General features: G+C 38.9%; 1 protein-coding gene and 1 long non-coding RNA gene across 2 annotated transcripts in view; both read right to left on the bottom strand.

Moving 5' to 3' along the window:
* Positions 1-2,716: 2,716 nt before the first annotated feature.
* The window catches only part of LOC127855441 (116 kDa U5 small nuclear ribonucleoprotein component-like), a 58,947-nt gene continuing 42,317 nt past the window's right edge, over positions 2,717-19,346 (bottom strand). The window contains exons 19-24 of the mRNA XM_052391018.1: positions 18,311-18,398; positions 11,256-11,374; positions 9,389-9,483; positions 6,588-6,702; positions 5,787-5,933; positions 2,717-4,619 (exon numbers count right to left, since the gene is read on the bottom strand). Coding sequence (XP_052246978.1) covers positions 4,524-4,619; positions 5,787-5,933; positions 6,588-6,702; positions 9,389-9,483; positions 11,256-11,374; positions 18,311-18,398 — 660 coding nt within the window. The 3' untranslated portion in view covers positions 2,717-4,523. The remainder of the gene's footprint in view (positions 4,620-5,786; positions 5,934-6,587; positions 6,703-9,388; positions 9,484-11,255; positions 11,375-18,310; positions 18,399-19,346) is intronic.
* LOC127855457 (uncharacterized) lies at positions 17,233-17,677 on the bottom strand. The gene is made up of 2 exons (XR_008037547.1): positions 17,531-17,677; positions 17,233-17,374 (listed from the first exon to the last, which is right to left on the bottom strand). It is a non-coding gene; the product is annotated as an uncharacterized LOC127855457 (long non-coding RNA).

Raw genomic sequence — 19,346 nt, 5'->3', positions numbered from 1 at the left:
CATTGCCGATACTACTGACAGTAACGCCAAATTGGTCGTTGTCTTCTCAGCTATCTCTTCACAGTACATAGGGTACGCGTAAGCATGTGTACGGAAAATATACCTAATTATTTATTTATTGTGTGGGTCCCAAGTAAAGTACTGATGCTCTATTGGTCGTTGTCGGCTCGGGTACTACTTACATGTACCCCGGGTACTCTTTAAGTATACTTACATGTACCCTGGTTATGGTTAATATACTTAAACGTTCCCGGGCGATATTAGACTGTACCCGAGTTGTTTTCCTGCCCAATTCCGATGGCGTAAAACGTGCTACTGATATTGTAAAACGATATTGTTTATCTTAAACAAACTTCTCTTTAAAAAAAACAACTACATCAACATGCCTTATGAGTATGAGTTTTCGATGATATAGAGGCCATTTAACAGAAAATAGACACTAATGTGCACAACATTAATTGAACAAAAATAGCCGACAACGACCGATTTAGCGTTCTAATGCCCGGGTACGTTTAAGTATAATTACCGTACCTGGGGTACACGTAAGTTTACTTAAGAGTACCCGGGGCAGGCACGGATTTACCGGAGGGGGGGGCACGAGGGGCCCCCCCAGCGGCTGAAGACAAAAAAATTATTTGTGTGTGTTTGTGAAACCAACTTGGCCAGATGTTTCTTTCAACGTTAGGGAATGTGAAAACAAGCTGTCGTTCAACAATGGGGGAAGAAAGACTCACTGGTCTGATGTCAGTGCACAGGGACATTCATGTAAATGTTAGTGACATTGTCAAGCAATTTGCAAGACAAAATCCAAGACAAGAGTTCCGCGGTCGGAGATGACCGCATTGAAGCCGGATTTTTGATTTAAATGACAGGAAAGTACCAGTGGTCATCTAAGTGTGCTTGCAAACCTTCATGTCAAGTTTGAAGACTCTATGTCCAAGCATACCAAAGTTATAACAATTTTAACATTTTAACATTTAAGGTCACAGTGACCTTGACCTTCAAATGAATGACATTGAAATGACCAGTGGTCATCTTCTAGTACTGGCCAATCTTTATTTCAAGTTTGAAGACTCTAGGTACAAGCATACCAAAGTTATAACATGAAATAAGAACTTTAACATTTTTACATTCAAGGTCACAGTGACCTTGACCTTCAAATGAATGACCTTGAAATGTCCAGTGGTTACTTACTAGTTCTGGCCAACCTTCATGTCAAGTTTCAAGACTCTAGGTCCAAGCATACCAAAGTTATAACAACTTTAACATTTTTACATTCAAGGTCACAGTGACCTTGACCTTCAAATGAATGACCTTGAAATGTCCAGTGGTTACTTACTAGTTCTGGCCAACCTTCATGTCAAGTTTCAAGACTCTAGGTCCAAGCATACCAAAGTTATAACAACTTTAACATTTTTATATTGAAGGTCACAGTGACCTTCACCTTCAAATGAATGACCTTGAAATGACCAGTGGTCATCTGTTAATCCTGGCCAACCTTCATGTCAAGTTTGAAGACTCTAGGTCCAAGCATACCAAAGTTATACCATGAAATAAGAACTTTAACATTTTTACATTCAAGGTCACAGTGACCTTGACCTTCAAATGAATGACCTTGAAATGACCAGTGGTTACTAACTAGTTATGGCCAACCTTCATGTCAAGTTTCAAGACTCTAGGTCCAAGCATACCAAAGTTATAAGAACTTTAACATTTTTTATATTGAAGGTCACAGTGACCTTGACCTTCAAATGAATGACCTTGAAATGACCAGTGGTCATCTGTTAATCCTGGCCAACCTTCATGTAAAGTTTGAAGACTCTAGGTCCAAGCATACCAAAGTTATACCATGAAATAAGAACTTTAACATTTTCGAGCACGCCGCCACCCCGCCCGCCCGACAACATCAATCTATAAGCCGAGATTTTTTCGAAAAAAATCCGGCTAAAAAATGAAACTGCCTTGTATTTTGGAGTCTGATTTAAGCAATGATGACAATAACTTGTCTCACCTTAAAGAGAGTGATAGCTTGTACATTTTCCTGATGACAGTTTCAAAATTGTGATTTTTTTATTTGTATTTGTTACTTGTTGAACAATTGAATGCCAATCACAATTGGAAATAAAAAAATAACATTATTTATACACAGCATTTTCTTTTACTTCTTTATGTTGAAAGCACAATTATTAAGTAAAAAAATAGTCTTTATTTTGCTCAGGAAATAGCCCATAAACGCACCACAGACGATATAAGAACCAAAAATTTTCCGGGGGAGGGGGGGGGGGGGGGGCATGCCCCCAGACCCTCCTAGATGTGCGCAACAAATCTTGTGCCCCCCCCCCTCCCCAACTGGGTCCTCTCTGGATCCGGCCCTGCGGGGTACATGAAAGTAGTACCCGAGCCGACAATGACCAATCGAGCAGCACTGACTATTTAGCTCTTTTAGTGGGTTTTTTATACATCTCCAGAATACTTTATCTAGTCTCTCATTAAGTGACATGAGTGATGAATAATTTAGTAATAATTGTTAAGTGTAAAGAATTTCTGTTGTAAACATGAAAGATAAAAATACAATCTAGATAGTTTTTATATTTTGTTCATAACGGGTTTGCTATGTCAGTCGATTACACCCTACTCCTCTGACGTACTTGTTGACAGCTATTGAAGCCGCAATGTAAATGCTTAACAATGATAAATGTAACAACACATGTTCCTATTCAAGTCTCATGTATTTTATTGAAAAAGATGAAAATAAAAAAGAACACATGATGCAAAAGAAAATGGCTATCATTAACAAATATCTTTGAAGGAAAACAGAGACCAAGTTATCTACGTCTCCTGCGTGGTGAGCAACAATTTTATCTTGAAGTCATACAAATAGTTTATTTGAGGAAGAGAAAAGCACATTTATTAAGGACAATGCTCTGACATTAAAACGCTCTTAACACCAGCAATTCAATGTGCTTATTCCTTTCATCAATTCATCAAAAAAATGCTAGCACACTCAGGACAACTACATAAAAACTCAGTCAAGCATTATTTCTATGTGAAATGCATTACAAAAATACAGTAGAATTCAAATGAGCTGCACTCTTGGAAAATCTAGCTTAACCCTTTGCATGCTGGGAAATTTGTCATCTGCTAAAATGTTGTCTGCTGAATTTCTAAAATCATCATTTTCTTCACTTTTTTTCAAAGAATACTATCAGAATAGCAAACAGTTTGGATCCTGATGAGACGCCACGTTCTGTGGTGTCTCATCTGGATCCAAACTGTTTGCAAAGGCCTTCAAAATCCAGTTCCAGCACTCAAAGGGTTAATACAAGTGCATAAAGTATCTTCCACATAGAAAGGCTTATCAGGGCCGACTACACTTCAATGGAATTTTGCGTTCAAAGGCTGCCTTTTCAAAACTTTAAACCAGTTTAGGCGGAAAGTGTCGTCCCTGATAAACCTTTGCACTTGCTAATCTGGGATCATACTTTGCTTACATGCATAAAATCTCTTTTTCCCAAAGACTGACTCAATTATAGTCGAACATATACAGGTACTGACATGGCAACCAACATTAACACATGTCACTCTCTGATATACAAAGTCTACATAGAGAGACAAATAGACGGGAAGCGGACGACAACAAGCGAGGCATGGTAGTGTAATGCTCATGGGGGGTTAGAGGGTTAGGGTAAGGGGTAGCGTTAGTGTTAGGGGTCGGGTTTGGGTTAGGGTTAGCCCTAACCCATACCTTAACCCTAACCCGACCCCTAACCCTAACCTAACCATAACCCAGGGTTATCTCCCCTATACCATGCCATGCTCGTTGTAATTGTCCTCTTCCCCAAATAGACTGCCACGACTATAAAACGGCCTCAGTTTTCCTCTATAATGATTGAAGACAAATTGCAAATGGAATGCCAATATTGACAGTCACTTAATAAATCACACTTAATAATATACTATGTGTAACAATAACGTGTTAGTAAAAATTACTGATGAAATATGAGATTTCAGGCTATTGTTTCTAAATATAAAAAAATCAATTTTTTGTCACAAATTTAAAAAAGTGAATAAAGTAAATGGCGTTCCGATGTTCATATATTAAAAGGCATTAAATGACACAATGGAAATAATGCAAAATCTGTGAACATGTTAATTTACTTAAGAAACGTCAATAAATCTGGTCATGAAACTTTCCAAGAGTTCATCAGAGATCTGATAAATGATAATTGCATCTTTCACAGTGTCGATGTCAGTCTTTACTTTTGCCCCCGTCACAGGAGCCCTAGTATGACAGCAAGGAGGAGTCTTGTGAAATGTAATGTGAGCATGTTAAACTCAGTTATGTTCATAGTCTGCCATGTAAAGTTTTACACTGTTTACCATTTCCAAATAAAGTTTTTTGTTTAAAGGGTTCAAAACATCTTTGTGCAGACTGCCAACACTTGCTTATCAAGCTGCACATGGCATGCTGTTGTATGCACAAGGCTTCATTGTTTTTCCCTGACAGTTCACCGCAGTCTCTCTCACATTGGGTAGCTGAGCAGCACATCCTGCTTGGCAAGCTCTAGCAACATAGGATCGTCGAAGAACTTGTTGATGCTCACATCCTCACTGAGTCCCTGTACACATGAGAAATCAATCTAAATACTTGAACAGGGATTCAACAATAAGAAGTCTATCAGAACAATAAACAAACAAAAATTCTCACATAAAAAACATAGCAAAATACTTGAACAGGGATTCAACAATAAAAAGTTCATCAGAACAAGGGCTGTTTGTAAAACATGCATGCCCCCATATGGGCTCTCAGTTGAAGTGACAGCCATTTTGTAAATAAGTTTTTTGTCACTGTGACCTTGACCTTTGACCTAGTGACCTGAAAATCAATAGGATTCATCTGCAAGTCATGATCAATGTACCTATGAAGTTTCATGATCCTAGACATAAGCGTTCTTGAGTTATCATCCGGAAACCATTTTACTATTTCTGGTCACCGTGACCTTGACCTTTGATCTAGTGACCTGAAAATCAATAGGGGTCATCTTCGAGTCATGATCAATGTACCTATGAAGTTTCATGATCCTAGGCATAAGCGTTCTTGAGTTATCATCCGGAAACCACCTGGTGGACGGACCGACCGACCGACCGACAGACATGTGCAAAGCAATATACCTCCTCTTCTTCGAAGGGGGGCATAACAATAAGCAATATTCAATTCAATATTCAACATTGAAAAATCAGTAATCACAGTTAACAAAAAATGAAGTATAAACCTCCTAGCCTCTGACTTTACAAGTTTTGCTAACATTTTTTTATTTTTTTTTTACAGTCAAGGCCGTGCTTGACAAGTGTCTGATGCCTTTCATAATAGGAATACATGCACAGTTAGTTTTAGTTCAATTCTGTAAATGTGAAAATACAACAAATTTGAAACTTAGATAAATTATCTTAAATACAACTTCTGTAAAAACAAGCAATTCTGTTATCACCAAAAAAAACCTTCACATTACAAAATTAGTCCCTCTCTAGGAAAAGGCAGGTTTGTCATGTGAGTAAAGTGTCGTCCCATATCAGCCTGTGAAGACTATACTGGCTTAAAATGGACAACACTTTTTCAAATGTTTTGTTGGAAAAAAGTCTCTGCTTAGAGAAAAATCCAGTCAAGTAAAAAGTGTTGTCTCTGATTAGCCAGTGAGGACTGCACAGACTAATTTGGGACAACACACTATGCACACGCATTAAGCCCCGTTTTCCGATAGCGAGGCTCCAATGCATGATTCTCATACCTTCCTCCTCCTGGTTTTCACCATGAACTCCCTGGCCAGGTGGGTTGCTGGCTGGGCCTCCAAGGGTCGTATATGGATGCTCTTATCCAAGGGGTCACCGGGCACAATCTGCCAGTGATGGAACACTGACAGGCAAAACGCCTGGCCCTGGCAGAGGATGATCAAAATAAAGTTATTATAAAAATATAAATGATTTTATCAATTTTTAGGCTTGGTAACTGTTTAGTAATTTTAACATGTGCGTTGAATATAGGAAAAAGATGAGCGTAACATGTTTTGTACATTCTTTTATAGATTATCTTCTTTTAACAAATAGCCAATGGAATTTGAAGCCTAAAATACAACAAATCTTCATAAACAATCAGAAACAACAAAAGATTATCAGCCTGACTTGCACTAAGGTTGTTCATGTGACCTTGACCTTTGATATCTTAAATTGAAAATCATTAGGTGTCATCCATTATCAAGAAGAGCGAGCATACTACTTAAAGGCACATTAACAAAGCAAATGCATGGCATCATGAAAGCACATAAAAACTTACTATCAATGTTTTGTTTATCCCAGTATTTTACTGTTTTTGAAAAATCTTACCTATGGAAAATTATAATTAATATGAATTTTAAATTAACTAGATAAAATTTATATAATTCTAAGTTAAGGGAAATGACATGTATTTTAAAAGAGAGAAGAATAAACATTGAACAAAAATTCAGAAAAACATCCAGATAAAATAATTATTTACTGCAGCTTATGATAAATAGAATACACTGGCTGCACATACACCATGTTGTTTTAAGTACCTGTGTATGTGTGCGGAGGTCAGTTTCAAACCCAAACGAGTCAATAGCCGGCAGGAAAGCCTTGATAGTGTACAGCGGGGAACCAGGTACAGGCGAGTCCTGGGTCACATGACCTCTGCAACAAAAGGTCAAAGATTATTGCAGATTTAAATATATTTGTGTTTATAAAAAAATGTGTATATCAGTTAAATTTCGGATTTTTTCCCCGGCTATTTCTAAAGTCACAAATAAATATGTCTTTCCAGATCTTAACACATCCAAATATGTGGTATTCTTAAAGTATTTTTTGCGCAGATGTACGGTGATGTGATATTCAGGGTCAAGTTCGCATACATATCCAGTTTTGACCTATCTTATATTTTGCACAGATGTACGGTGATGTGATATTCAGGGTCAAGTACGCATACATATCCAGTTTTGACCTATCTTATATTTAAGTTTGTGATATTCAGGGTCAAGAACGCATACATATCCAGTTTTGACCTATCTTATATTTAGGTTTGTGATATTCAGGGTCAAGTACACATACATATCCAGTTTTGACCTATCTTATATTTAAGTTTGTGATATTCAGGGTCAAGTACGCATACATATCCATTTGTCTTATATTTAAGTTTATGTCCCATGTGATACCCAACTTTCCTTGAATGTTGGTTCTCAATATAAACAAGAAACAACTCAACTATATTGTAAACTTGTCTTTCTTAGCTGATTACTGACCAGTCATTTTATCTTACAAATGAAATACATTTTGCTGTTGGTTGCTAAAAGAAATGAAATAAATATTGGCAATGGTGTCCATAGATAGATCTAGTAAACAAAAAAAAGCATAATGTGTCTGTTATGTTCAAAGATAACATTAATGAATTCTTTAACACATTTATTTTAAATACTGGCAAGAATATTATATTCGATTATAACTAGTTTTCTGATTGCAAGGTAGATGTATTTTTAACAACACTTATATCTGAATTATTTAATAAAATAACAAGGGCTGTTTGTAAAACATGCATGCCCCCCATATGGGCCATCAGTTGTAGTGGCAGCCATTGTGTGAATATGTTTTTTGTCACTGTGACCTTGACCTTTGACCTAGTGACCTGAAAATCAATAGGGGTCATCTGCCAGTCATGAAGTTTCATGATCCTAGGCCTAATTATTCTTGAGTTATCATCAGGAAACAATTTTACTGTATCGAGTCACTGTGACCTTGACCTTTGACGTAGTGACCTGAAAATTAATAGCCGTTATCTGCTAATCATGATCAATGAACCTTTGAAGTTTCATGATCCTAGGTGTAAGCATTCTTGAGTTATCATCCGGAAACCATTTAGCCATTTCGAGTTACTGTGACCTTGACCTTTGACCTAGTGACCTGAAAATCAATAGGGGTCATCTGCGAGTCATGATCAATGTACCTATGAAGTTTCATGATTCTATGCCTAAGCGTTCTTGAGTTATCATCCGGAAACGATTTTACTATTTCGGGTCACCATGACCTTGACCTAGTGACCTGAAAATCAATAGGGTTCATCTGCGAGTCATCATCAATGTACCTATGAAGTTTCATGATCCTAGGCCTAAGCGTTCTTGAGTTATCATCCGGAAATCATTTTACTATTTCATGTCACCGTGACCTTGACCTAGTGACCTGAAAATCAATAGGGGTCATCTGCCAGTCATGATCAATGTACCTATGAAGTTTCATGATCCTAGACCTAAGTGTTCTTGAGTTATCATCCGGAAACCATTTTACTATTTCTGGTCACCGTGACCTTTGACCGAGTGACATCAAAATCAATAGGGGTCATCTGCGAGTCATGATCAATGTACCTATGAAGTTTCATGATCCAAGGCCTAAGTGTTCTTGAGTTTTCATCCGGAAACCATCTGGTGGACGAAAGGACGAACGGACATACGGACCGACATGTGCAAAACAATATACCCCCCTCTTCTTCAAAGGGGGGCATAAAAATATGAGACAAGATAGTTGTGTGATTGAATCGGATAATGAATTACAAGGGTTTGCAAACTGACTGACAGATTTTCCTATTCCCATTTTTATGTGATTTTGACCGACTTATGAAATTAACATATAAAACAAGAGCACTGCATAACGGGTGCCACGCTCTGCTGCAAAAACTTGTCAGAAAATTATTATTTATTATTTTTTTAGAGGTCACAGTGACCTTGACCTTTTACCTAGTGACCCTAAATGGGTGTGGCGTGTAGAACTCATCAAGGTGCATCTACATATGAAGTTTCAAAGTTGTAGGTGGAAGCACTTTGATTTTAGAGGCAATGTTAAGGTTTTTGTTAAAGTTTTATATTAGAGGTAACAGTGACCTTGACCTTTGACCAAGTGACCCAAAAATGGGTGTGGCGTGTAGAACTCATCAAGGTGCTTTTTCATATGAAGTTTCAAAGTTGTAGGTGGAAGCACTTTAATTTTAGAGCCTATGTTAAAGTTTGATATTAGAGGTCAAAGTTACCTTGACCTTTGACCTAGTGACCCAAAAATGGGTGTGGCATGTAGAACTCATCAAAGTGCATCTACATATGAAGTTTCAAAGTTGTAAGTGGAAGCACTTTGATTTAGAGCATATGTTAAGGTTTGAGCACGACGCCTACGGCGGACGAGCTGGCAATGACAAAAGCTTGGGTTTTCTCTGAAAACAGCCTCGCTAAAAATGGCAAACGTTCATACCATTTTATACCCCAACCTGGGTAGATGTTTGACTCTTTTTTTTTCATTACCTATCTTAATTTACAATTTGGGCAATGTATCAAGCCTAGTTTACCTGCGCTTGGCTAACACTGTGTAGACAGCTGACACACAGTCTGCTGGGGCCAGAACTTCCACAAAGTAGTAGGGCTCCATCATTCTTGGTGTGGCCTGAACACAAACAGCAGTCAATATAACATGCTTTACATATAAGCATGAAGTCCAGAGCCTATCCAGGAATCATGGTCTTTTTTCTTTTCTTTTTTTTTGTTGAAAAAAAAGTTACTTTGTTCAATATGAAAATTCTAAATTTACATACTTAAAACTTGGTAAAAATTATTGCTTGTATGTATGGTGTTGTTGTCTTTTTGCCAGATACAACCATATTTCAATCATATCAAGATTACCAGTTAACCAACTCAAACTATTCCTTGGTAAGCTGCTTTACCAATTCTAAGTCCACATGTTTATGTGCCAGTAACTGACATCTGTCTTACATGCATCAGAAGAAGGGGAAAGAATTGGAGTAAAAGAGCTTCATGACCAATAACCACATAAACTATCTGGCTGGGCCTGGGATCCCGCCTCTGATCCCCAGATGTGTAGTCCAGTGCTCTACCAAGTGATCTAGCCAGCCAACATAAACATGCACAATAAGAAAAATATTTTCTGTCACAGTCTTACCACAAATAATGCATAGAAAGGCTCCACAAACAGCCAGTGGAACAAAATTTATATTTAAACAAGAGGGCCTGAAGGCCCAAAGTCGCTCACCTGATATACAAAGGGACTGACATTCTGTGGAGCCCATGATATCATTAGAACAAATGTTCTGACACAGTTTCATAAAGAGTGAACTATAAATGTAAAATATAGAGGTTTTACTACAGCCATACATGTAAAAGGATCAAATCCCAGCCCCCTGGCGGCCATGTTTTTCAACAGACTGGAAGCATTTTCAATCTCATCCAATATATAATTAAAACAAATGTTCTGACCAAGTTTCATGAAGATTGGACAATAATAAATGTGGCCTCTAGAGTGTTACCAAGGTTTTACTAAAGCCATATAAGGAAAATGCCCGATCTCCTAGCAGCTATGTATTTCAACTAACCAGAACCATTTTCGAACTTGTCCAAGATATAATTGGGACTAATCTTCTGAGCAAGTTTCATGAAGATCGGACAATAAATGTGGCCTCTAGAGTGTTAACAAGGTTTTACCAAAGTCATATAAGAAAAAGAGATTGGCAAGCAATATGGTCCCCTACCGGTGAAACTCGACCATTGTCAGTAAAAAATAAAAATAATAAAAATATATTTGTTGCCATAGCAACCAGAATTTAGACGTAGGAACAAAATAAAATGACGTGCATAATCTCCATATTGCCATCTATCCATGTTTCAAGTTTCATGAAACCATATGAAGAACTTTTTAAGTAATCTCAGGATCCAGAAAAGTGTGACAGACTGACTGACAGACAGACAGACGGAGTGCAAACCATAAGTCCCCTCAGGTTTCACCGGTAGGGGACAATAAATGCCCCACCCCCTGGTGGCCATGTTTTTCAAGCAACACAAACCATTTTCGTTAAAAGACTTCATTAAAACAAATTTTATAACTATGTTTCATGAAGATTGGACAATAAATTTGACTTAAGGAGTTTATTTATAGCCATATAATGAAACAAAATGCCCCGCCCCATGGCAGCCAAGTTTTTAAACCAACTGAAACCATTTTAGAACTCATCCAAGATATGATTGGCACATATCTTCTGATGAAATTTTAAAAAGATCGGAAAATAAATGTGGCCTCTAGAGTGTTAACAAGGCAAATGTTGAAGCCACATGACGGACGACGCACATCTGACAAAAGCGATCACAAAAGCTCACCATGAGCACAGTCATTGTGCTCAGGTGAGCTTTAAATCATCACAGTCATACCATAAGGAATGCAGAGTAAGCAACTCTCCTGGCTGTGGGTATGATCTGTCCACCGCCCCGGTGTATGGGTTCCTGGGCTATCACTGCATCCAGGATCTTGAACTTCACATTGCGGATCGCTGCAAGAAGGCAAGATGAGGTTAATTGGCAATTTGAACAAGAGTGCCAAACTGTCACAAGATACGCCCGTTCGGAGGTTTTGGACACCATGCTTAATGCTTGAAATGCACTAAGTGACCTCGAGACCTAGTTATTGACCCGGCATGACCCATATTTGAACTTGACCTAGATATCATTTAGATGTAACATCTGACTAAATTTGGTGAAGATCAAATGAAAACTACTTCAATTAGAGAGCGGGCACCATGCTAAATGCTTGAAATTCATTATGTGTCCGATCGTGACCTCGTTTTTGACCCGGCATGACCCATATTCGAATTTGATCTACATATCATCTAGACTCAACTTCTGACCAAATTAGGTGATGATCAGATGCAAACTACTTCAATTAGAGAGCGGACACCATGCTAAATGCTTGAAATGCACTAAGTAACCTTGTGACCTAGTTTTTGACCCGGCATGACCCATATTCGAACTTGACCTAGATATCAACTAGATGCAACTACTGACCAAGTTTGGTGAAGATCGATGAATACAATTTGAATTAGAGTCCGGACAAAGTGGCGCCGTTGAAAATGCACTAATTGACCCTATGACCTAGTTTTTGACCCGGCATGACCCATATTCGAACTTGGCCTATTTATCAACTAGATGCAACTGCTGACCAAGTTTGGTGAAGATCGGATGAATACAATTTGAAATAGAGTCCGGACAAAGTGGCCCCTTTGAAAATGCACTTATTGACCCTATGACCTAGTTTTTGACCCGGCATGACCCATATTCGAACTTGGCCTAGATATCAACTAGATGCAACTGCTGACCAAGTTTGGTGAAGATCGGATGAATACAATTTGAATTAGAGTCCGGACAAAGTGATGCCTTCCGCCCGCCGCCCGCCGCCAAGGGGTTTCACATAATACGTCCCGTATTTTATACGGGCGTATAAAAACTGCAGAACAGTAAAAAACTCCAAACACATACTGTCCCGAATGTTTCCTTATATATTTTAATAGTCTTTACACTCACTGATTCGATAGACCAACTAACAGCTATTATGACTACTTTTATTAATACCAATCAACAAAATTGCTCAAAATTGACAACCGCCAAACGAGCAGTAATTTGCACACCTTACTTGATTGGGGGTTGTGGTTCGCTTGGGTTTGAAAACAAAGCCATTGTAACCCAATTTACGACTATGGTATTTGCATCAACTGCAAGGTGTTCGATATTCTGCCATTGTTTTTCCGTTTAACTCTTAATTCTTGATTCTGATCCATTTCTATACCATAGACAGTAGCTATAAGTTTATTATAACCCTTCATATCATATAGAAACAAGCAAAGTCGTTAAGTTGATATCTCCGCCAATTTCAAAATTTTGTAACAGACGATGTTATAAACTTATATTTAACCTTTGAGCCTTTTGCTTTCAGAAAAAAAAGATTTTTGAGGTTATTTTGGTATCTGTATAAACAATGTGACCCCCTTGGTGTTGTCAGTTATGACCCCAGAATTGATGAAAATATATAGAGGGCAAATAAGCAGTGTTACTTAGACAATAACACACACTGCTGGGCCGGACGTATAATCAGTCCCCTGTCAACATAATGGCCCAAGGGCCTCTGGCCCGAGGACAATTATGCGCCTAGGGCCGATTATAGACATCCGGCCCAGCTCTGACGTGTGTTATCGTTTATATTACATATCATTCTATTTTGTTCCTTCACTAAAATTTATTACAGAACCAGCTTTCCGTACTTTTATTTTCATTCAATTGTTTGCAAAATGTATATGACTTAACTCATGTGACGTAATTTCTGTGACAAAACACACCGTTTGAGCAAGACTTTGGATTTTAGGGACAACAATTTGGACGTGCAGGGTTTTAACAGTTAAATATTTTTTTAAAGCATCGAACGAATCCGAAACTCATTTCTGATTGTTTTTTTGACGTGTATAATTAGAAGCATCGATAGGAATAAAATTAATGCTATTAATTTGATTTCGTTAATTGTGTTTTGGGTGGCAGTGGTTACTCTGGTTAGCATTAGGTATGAACTTTTCAAAAGTGTGATTTAAAAGACATTTAGATAAACAGATGGAATAACAACAAACGGAATAGCACATTGTTGTTATTGTATTATTATAAGCATCGGATTAAAGTTGTCATCAAGGTGAATGTGTCTTTTACTGTTCAGAGTTTCAGTTTCAATCATATTTGTATAATCAAAATTGTGTGCTATGTGTCATTATAATTGTTTGATTCTTTCATTGAGTTGTGGCTTAATTTTATTGATAACCTAAGACTGAATGTGGACGCCATTTTGTTCAGTTGAAGCCGCGTTATTCGATTCTTTTATGATATGAAAAATTGGCCGGATAAGAGGGCCAATATAATTTATATTGGCCCGCTTGATACAAATAACAGCCCACTTGCGACATCATTTGTTACTATTTATAGTAAAGATGTGTAATATATACCAAATTTAAGACATCTAAATGCTGTTGTTTCAGAGCTGTTAATTTTGCTCAAATAGTCTATAACAATAATAGTTATGTTACAGACAAATCTCATTTAAAAGAGGACAGTTTAATTTTTAAAGTTTAATCTGGGATAAGAAAAAAAAACAATTTCATATCATTAGATACAAGGGCTGTTTGTAAAACATGCATGCCCCCCATATGGGCTGTCAGTTGTAGTGGCAGCCATTGTGTGAATACGTTTTTTGTCACTGTGACCTTGACCTTTGACATAATGTAAGTTATCATCCGGAAACCATTGTACTAGTTCGAGTCACTGTGACCTTGATCTTTGACCTAGTGACCTGAAAATCAATAGGGGTCATCTGCCAGTCATAATCAAGAGGGAGTGAGAGAAGGGTATTTTTTTTGTTGTTGGAGGGGGGGCCGGGGGGGGGGGGGGGGGGGTAGGGGGGAGTGAAAGGGGGGTATAATGTGGGGTGGGGTAATTTATTAGATGTTAAAAAAAATTGAGGATGGGGGTGGGGGGGTAGGGGGGTGGGGGGGGGGTGGGAGTGGGGTATAATGTGGGGTGTGGTAATTTATAAGATGTTTTAAAAACAAGGGACAAAATTGTCACAAAACCAGGTTTTCATTGTGAAAAAAAAATGTGATAAAGGGAGAAAACTCAAACTGAACTTTTGAAATGAACAAACAAAATTACCCCCCTTTGTAAGTTTGTTTTAAAAAAAATCTATTTTTAGTCGTGGCGACCTTGACATTGGAGATATTGACGTGATTCTTTTGTGTGACACACCGTCCCATGATGGTGAACAAATGTGCCAAATAATTTTAAAATCTCACAATGAATGACATAGTTATGGCCAGGACAAGCTCATTTATGGCCATTTTTGACCTTTGCACTCAAAGTGTGACCTTGACCTTGGAGATATCGACGTAATTATTTCGCGCGACACACCGTCCAATGATGGTGAACAAATGTGCCAAATGATTTTAAAATCTGACAATGAACGACATAGTTATGGCCCGGACAAGCTTGTTCTTCCACCCGCCCGCCAGCCAGCCAGCCAGCCAGCCCGCCCGCATTCGCCAATCTAATAACCAGTTTTTTCCTTCGGAAAACCTGGTTAAAAAATTGGGGGGTTGGGGGGGGGGTGGGGTGAGAGGGGGGTATAATGTGGGGGGGGGGGGGTAATTTATTAGATGTTTAAAAAAAATAAAAATAAAAACAAAATTTTTGGGGGGTGGGGGGGAGTGGGGGGTGGTGGGTGAGGAGAGGGGGGGTATAATGTGGGGTGTGGTAATTTATAAGATGTTTAAAAAAAAAATGAGGAGGTGGGGGAGGGGTGGTAGGGGAGGAGTTGTGGGGTGCGTAGGGGGGTATAATGTGGGGTGGGGTCTAATTTATAAGATGATTTTAAACCACAATGTTTGTTTTTTTTTTTTTTGGGGGGTGGGGGGGGGGTTAAGGCGGTGGGTTGGGGGGGTGAGTGAGAGGGGGGTATTAATTGCGGGGTGTGTTTAATTTATAAAATGTTTTTTAAAAAAAAATTGGGGGTTGAGAGGGGAGATATAATGTGGGGTTGTGGTTATTTGTGGTAATTTATAAGATGTTTAAAAAAAAATTGGGGGGGTGGGGGGGGACGGTGGGGGGGACGGTGGGGGGTGAGAGGGGGATATAATGTTTAAAAAAAAATGGGGGGTAGGGGGTTGGGGGGTTGGGGGTGAGAGGGGGGTATAATGTTGGTGTGTGGTAATTTATAAGATGTTTAAAAAAAAAAGGGGGGGGGGGGGAGTTGGGGGGTGGGGGTGAGAGGGGGGTCTAATGTGGGTGTGGTAATTTATTAGATGTTTTAAAAAAATATAATTTTTTTTTTTTGGGGGGGGGTGGTGGGTGGGGGTGTTGGGGGGGGGTGGGGGGTGGGGTGAGGGGGCGGGTGGGTATAATGTGGGGTGGGGTAATTTATAAGATGTTTAAAAAAAAAATTGGTGGGGGGTGGGGGGGGGGGGCGGTGTGGGGGGTGGGGGTGAGAGGGGGGGGATATAATGTGGGGTGGGGTATTTAAAAGATGTTTTAAAATAAATAGGGGTGGGGGGGGGTAGGGGGGTATAATGTGGGGTGTGGTAATTTATAAGATGTTTAAAAAAAAATTGGGGGGTGGGGGGTAGGGGGGTGGGGGGGTAGGGGGGATAGAGAGGGGATATAATGTGCGGTTGTGGTAATTTATAAGATGTTTTAAACAAAAAAATGGGGGGGGTGGGGGGGGGGGGGGTAGGGAGGAGTGATGGGAGGGTATCATGTGGGATGTTTTAAAAAAAAAAATTGGGGGGTGAGGTTGGGGGGGGGGGAGGATTCTGGTAGGGGCGTGGGGTATTGTTTGGGTGGAATCCATTGTGGTATTCAGGTAAGTGTTGTTTTGTCAAAGTAATAATAAATGTGATCATACAAAATAACAAATGATCTCACACTGACATGAACAAATTTCCTCTATTTATAAAACATGAAATTTAAACTTATTGCATTTGTTTCCCCTGTATATAAGAAAGATATAATAGTGTATTACCTCCCCTGTTCTGCTTATATTTATATTAATCAACAAAATTAAACATTAACACAATATTTAATATACAAAAAATACAAAAAATCTCATATACTGATAATATTTTTACTGATCCACTGTATTTTACTCAAAGGATGATGTTTCATTGGACTGATAATTATAGATTTAGGATTACAGACCAGTTGCTTCAGTAATATTGTTCAGAGTTTGCCCTGTTGGCCGCGTATGCATTCTTGAGTTATCATTCAACAAGAGTGCCAAACTGTCACAAGATACGCCCGTTCGAAGGTTTTGGACACCATGCTCAATGCTTGAAATGCACTAAGTGACCTCAAGACCTAGTTATTGACTTGGCATGACCCATATTTGAACTTGACCTAGATATCATTTAGATGTAACATCTGACTAAATTTGGTGAAGATCAGATGAAAACTACTTCAATTAGAGAGCGGACACCATGCTAAATGCTTTAAATGCACCATGTGACCTCGTTTTTGACCGGGCATGACCCATATTCGAACTTGACCTACATATCATCTAGACACAACTTGTAACCAAATTAGGTGAAGATCAGATGAAAACTACTTCAATTAGAGAGCGGACACCATGCTAAATGCTTGAAATGCACTAAGTAACCTCGTGACCTAGTTTTTGACCCGGCATGACCCATATTTAAACCTGACCTACATATCATATAGACACAACTTTTGACCAAATTTGGTGAAGATCGGGTGAAAACTACTTCATTTAGAGAGCGGACACCATGAAATCCTTGAAATGCACTAAGTGACCCCATGACCTAGTTTTTGACCCGGCATGACCCATATTCCAACTTGGCCTAGATATTGTCTAGACTCAACTTCTGAGCAAGTTTGGTGAAGATCGGATGAAAACTATTTGAATTAGAGTCCGGACAAAGTGGCGCCGTTGAAAATGCACTAATTGACCCTATGACCTAGTTTTTGACCCGGCATGACCCATATTCGAACTTGGCCTATATATCAACTAGATGCAACTGCTGACCAAGTTTGGTGAAGATCGGATGAATACAATTTGAAATAGAGTCCGGACAAAGTGGCCCCTTTGAAAATGCACTTATTGACCCTATGACCTAGTTTTTGACCCGGCATGACCCATATTCGAACTTGGCCTAGATATCAACTAGATGCAACTGCTGACCAAGTTTGGTGAAGATCGGATGAATACAATTTGAATTAGAGTCCGGACAAAGTGATGCCTTCCGCCCGCCGCCCGCCCGCCTGCCCGCCAAGGGGTTTCACATATTACGTCCCGTATTTTATACGGGCGTATAAAAACCATTTTACTATTTCGAGTCACCGTGACCGTGACCTTTGACCTAGTGACCTCAAAATCAATAGGGGTCATCTGCGAGTAATGATCAATGTACCAATGAAGTTTCATGATCCTAGGCCCAAGCGTTCTTGAGTTATCATCTGACAACCACTTGGTGGACGGACCGACAGACCGACAGACTGAAATACCGACAGACAGACATACCGACATGAGCAAAGCACTATACCCCCTCTTCTTTGAAGGGGGGCATAACAATGCAAGCAATTGTTTATGTTGAAAAGTGTATTAAGACAAGTTTGTTTTAGCTGGGTGAAAGAGGGAGCCATAGACAGATATCCACAGTTATTCCAGTATACTCCAGTTACTTCATAACTTGCTGAACGACTAAAAACTTAAAATAACTTGATAGCCAAATTCTAAGAATATAACTACTTAATAAACATGCATTCACAGTTTTAAATGGTGTTCAATAGAATAATCTGCTACTAAGAAAAAATGGTTTCTTTTGTATGGACATTTTGCTGTTTTAACCAATGCACAACAAGAAAGGGCTGTAAAATAAGGGCCATTAACTTACGTTCATCGCAGAGTGGCCCTTCTCGAGTTGCCCACTGGAAACCCTGTACAATACTATCCTTCACAGCTCCTAGAAGGCTCTTGTCAACCTGTCAATGCACAGTCAACACTAATATAATATCCATGAACAGAGAAGCAAATAGAGGATTATATAGTACAGTCAAACCTGAATTCAGCGGTCAGTCAAGGGAAATGATCAAAGTGACCGTTGTCCAAAGGTGACCGTTGAATTCGGATCACAATTTTAAGAAGGTTGGTCAGTTGGTAGTATTACTACGTCGTTACCCCACCCAGTCGTTTGCATACAGTGTAAAACAAATGCTCATTGCATTAACAAAGCATAATAACAGCATTAACTTACGCGTGAACATTGAATAATAGAGAATAATATCTTTTAGATTGATTTAATTTCATATTGTTAAATTAAACAATGACTTTATCAACGCTGGTATAATTGTTTACTCATGCATCTCATTCATTCAGTTAATAAAGCTTGTCACGTTCCGTTGACGTCACGTCCGTAAAAGTCTTTAAAGCGGATTCGGTGTCATAAACCGATAGTACGGTGTAATTGTACCGTTCTAATTCAAAGAAATAGCGGTCATTTAATTTAGCGATAATTACTTTCAACAAGTCATAAACTCTGATATATTTTCTTTTGAAGATACCCCCACAATTATCCCCGGAAAAGAAACCTACTCAACACCTTATAATTTGTTTACTCGCAGCGGGCCGCTTTTATAACATCATAGACAATTACCGCTTTTAGACGCTTTAAATGCAAAATAGACGGACAAATAATGTGCTGTGTTTTTAATTTTCGCGACTCGAGACGACTGACGCGTGACCGTTGATTTCATGTCAAACATGAATTTCGGAGTGGAATATAGTGGCCGTTGGCCGTTATGGTCAGGTGGCTGTTAAATTCAAGTGTAATATAGAGTGTTTTTCGACGGGGGGATTCCAGACTGACCGTTGTCTGCAGGTGACCGGTAAATTCAGGTGGCCGTTAGGTCAGTTTCTACTGTATTGTTAAA

Source organism: Dreissena polymorpha, chromosome 13 (genome assembly GCF_020536995.1).
Source record: "Dreissena polymorpha isolate Duluth1 chromosome 13, UMN_Dpol_1.0, whole genome shotgun sequence".
Classification (NCBI taxonomy): domain Eukaryota; kingdom Metazoa; phylum Mollusca; class Bivalvia; order Myida; family Dreissenidae; genus Dreissena; species Dreissena polymorpha.
The sequence above is the reverse complement of the archived record's forward strand: the minus strand, read 5'-3'. Positions and strand labels throughout refer to the sequence as shown.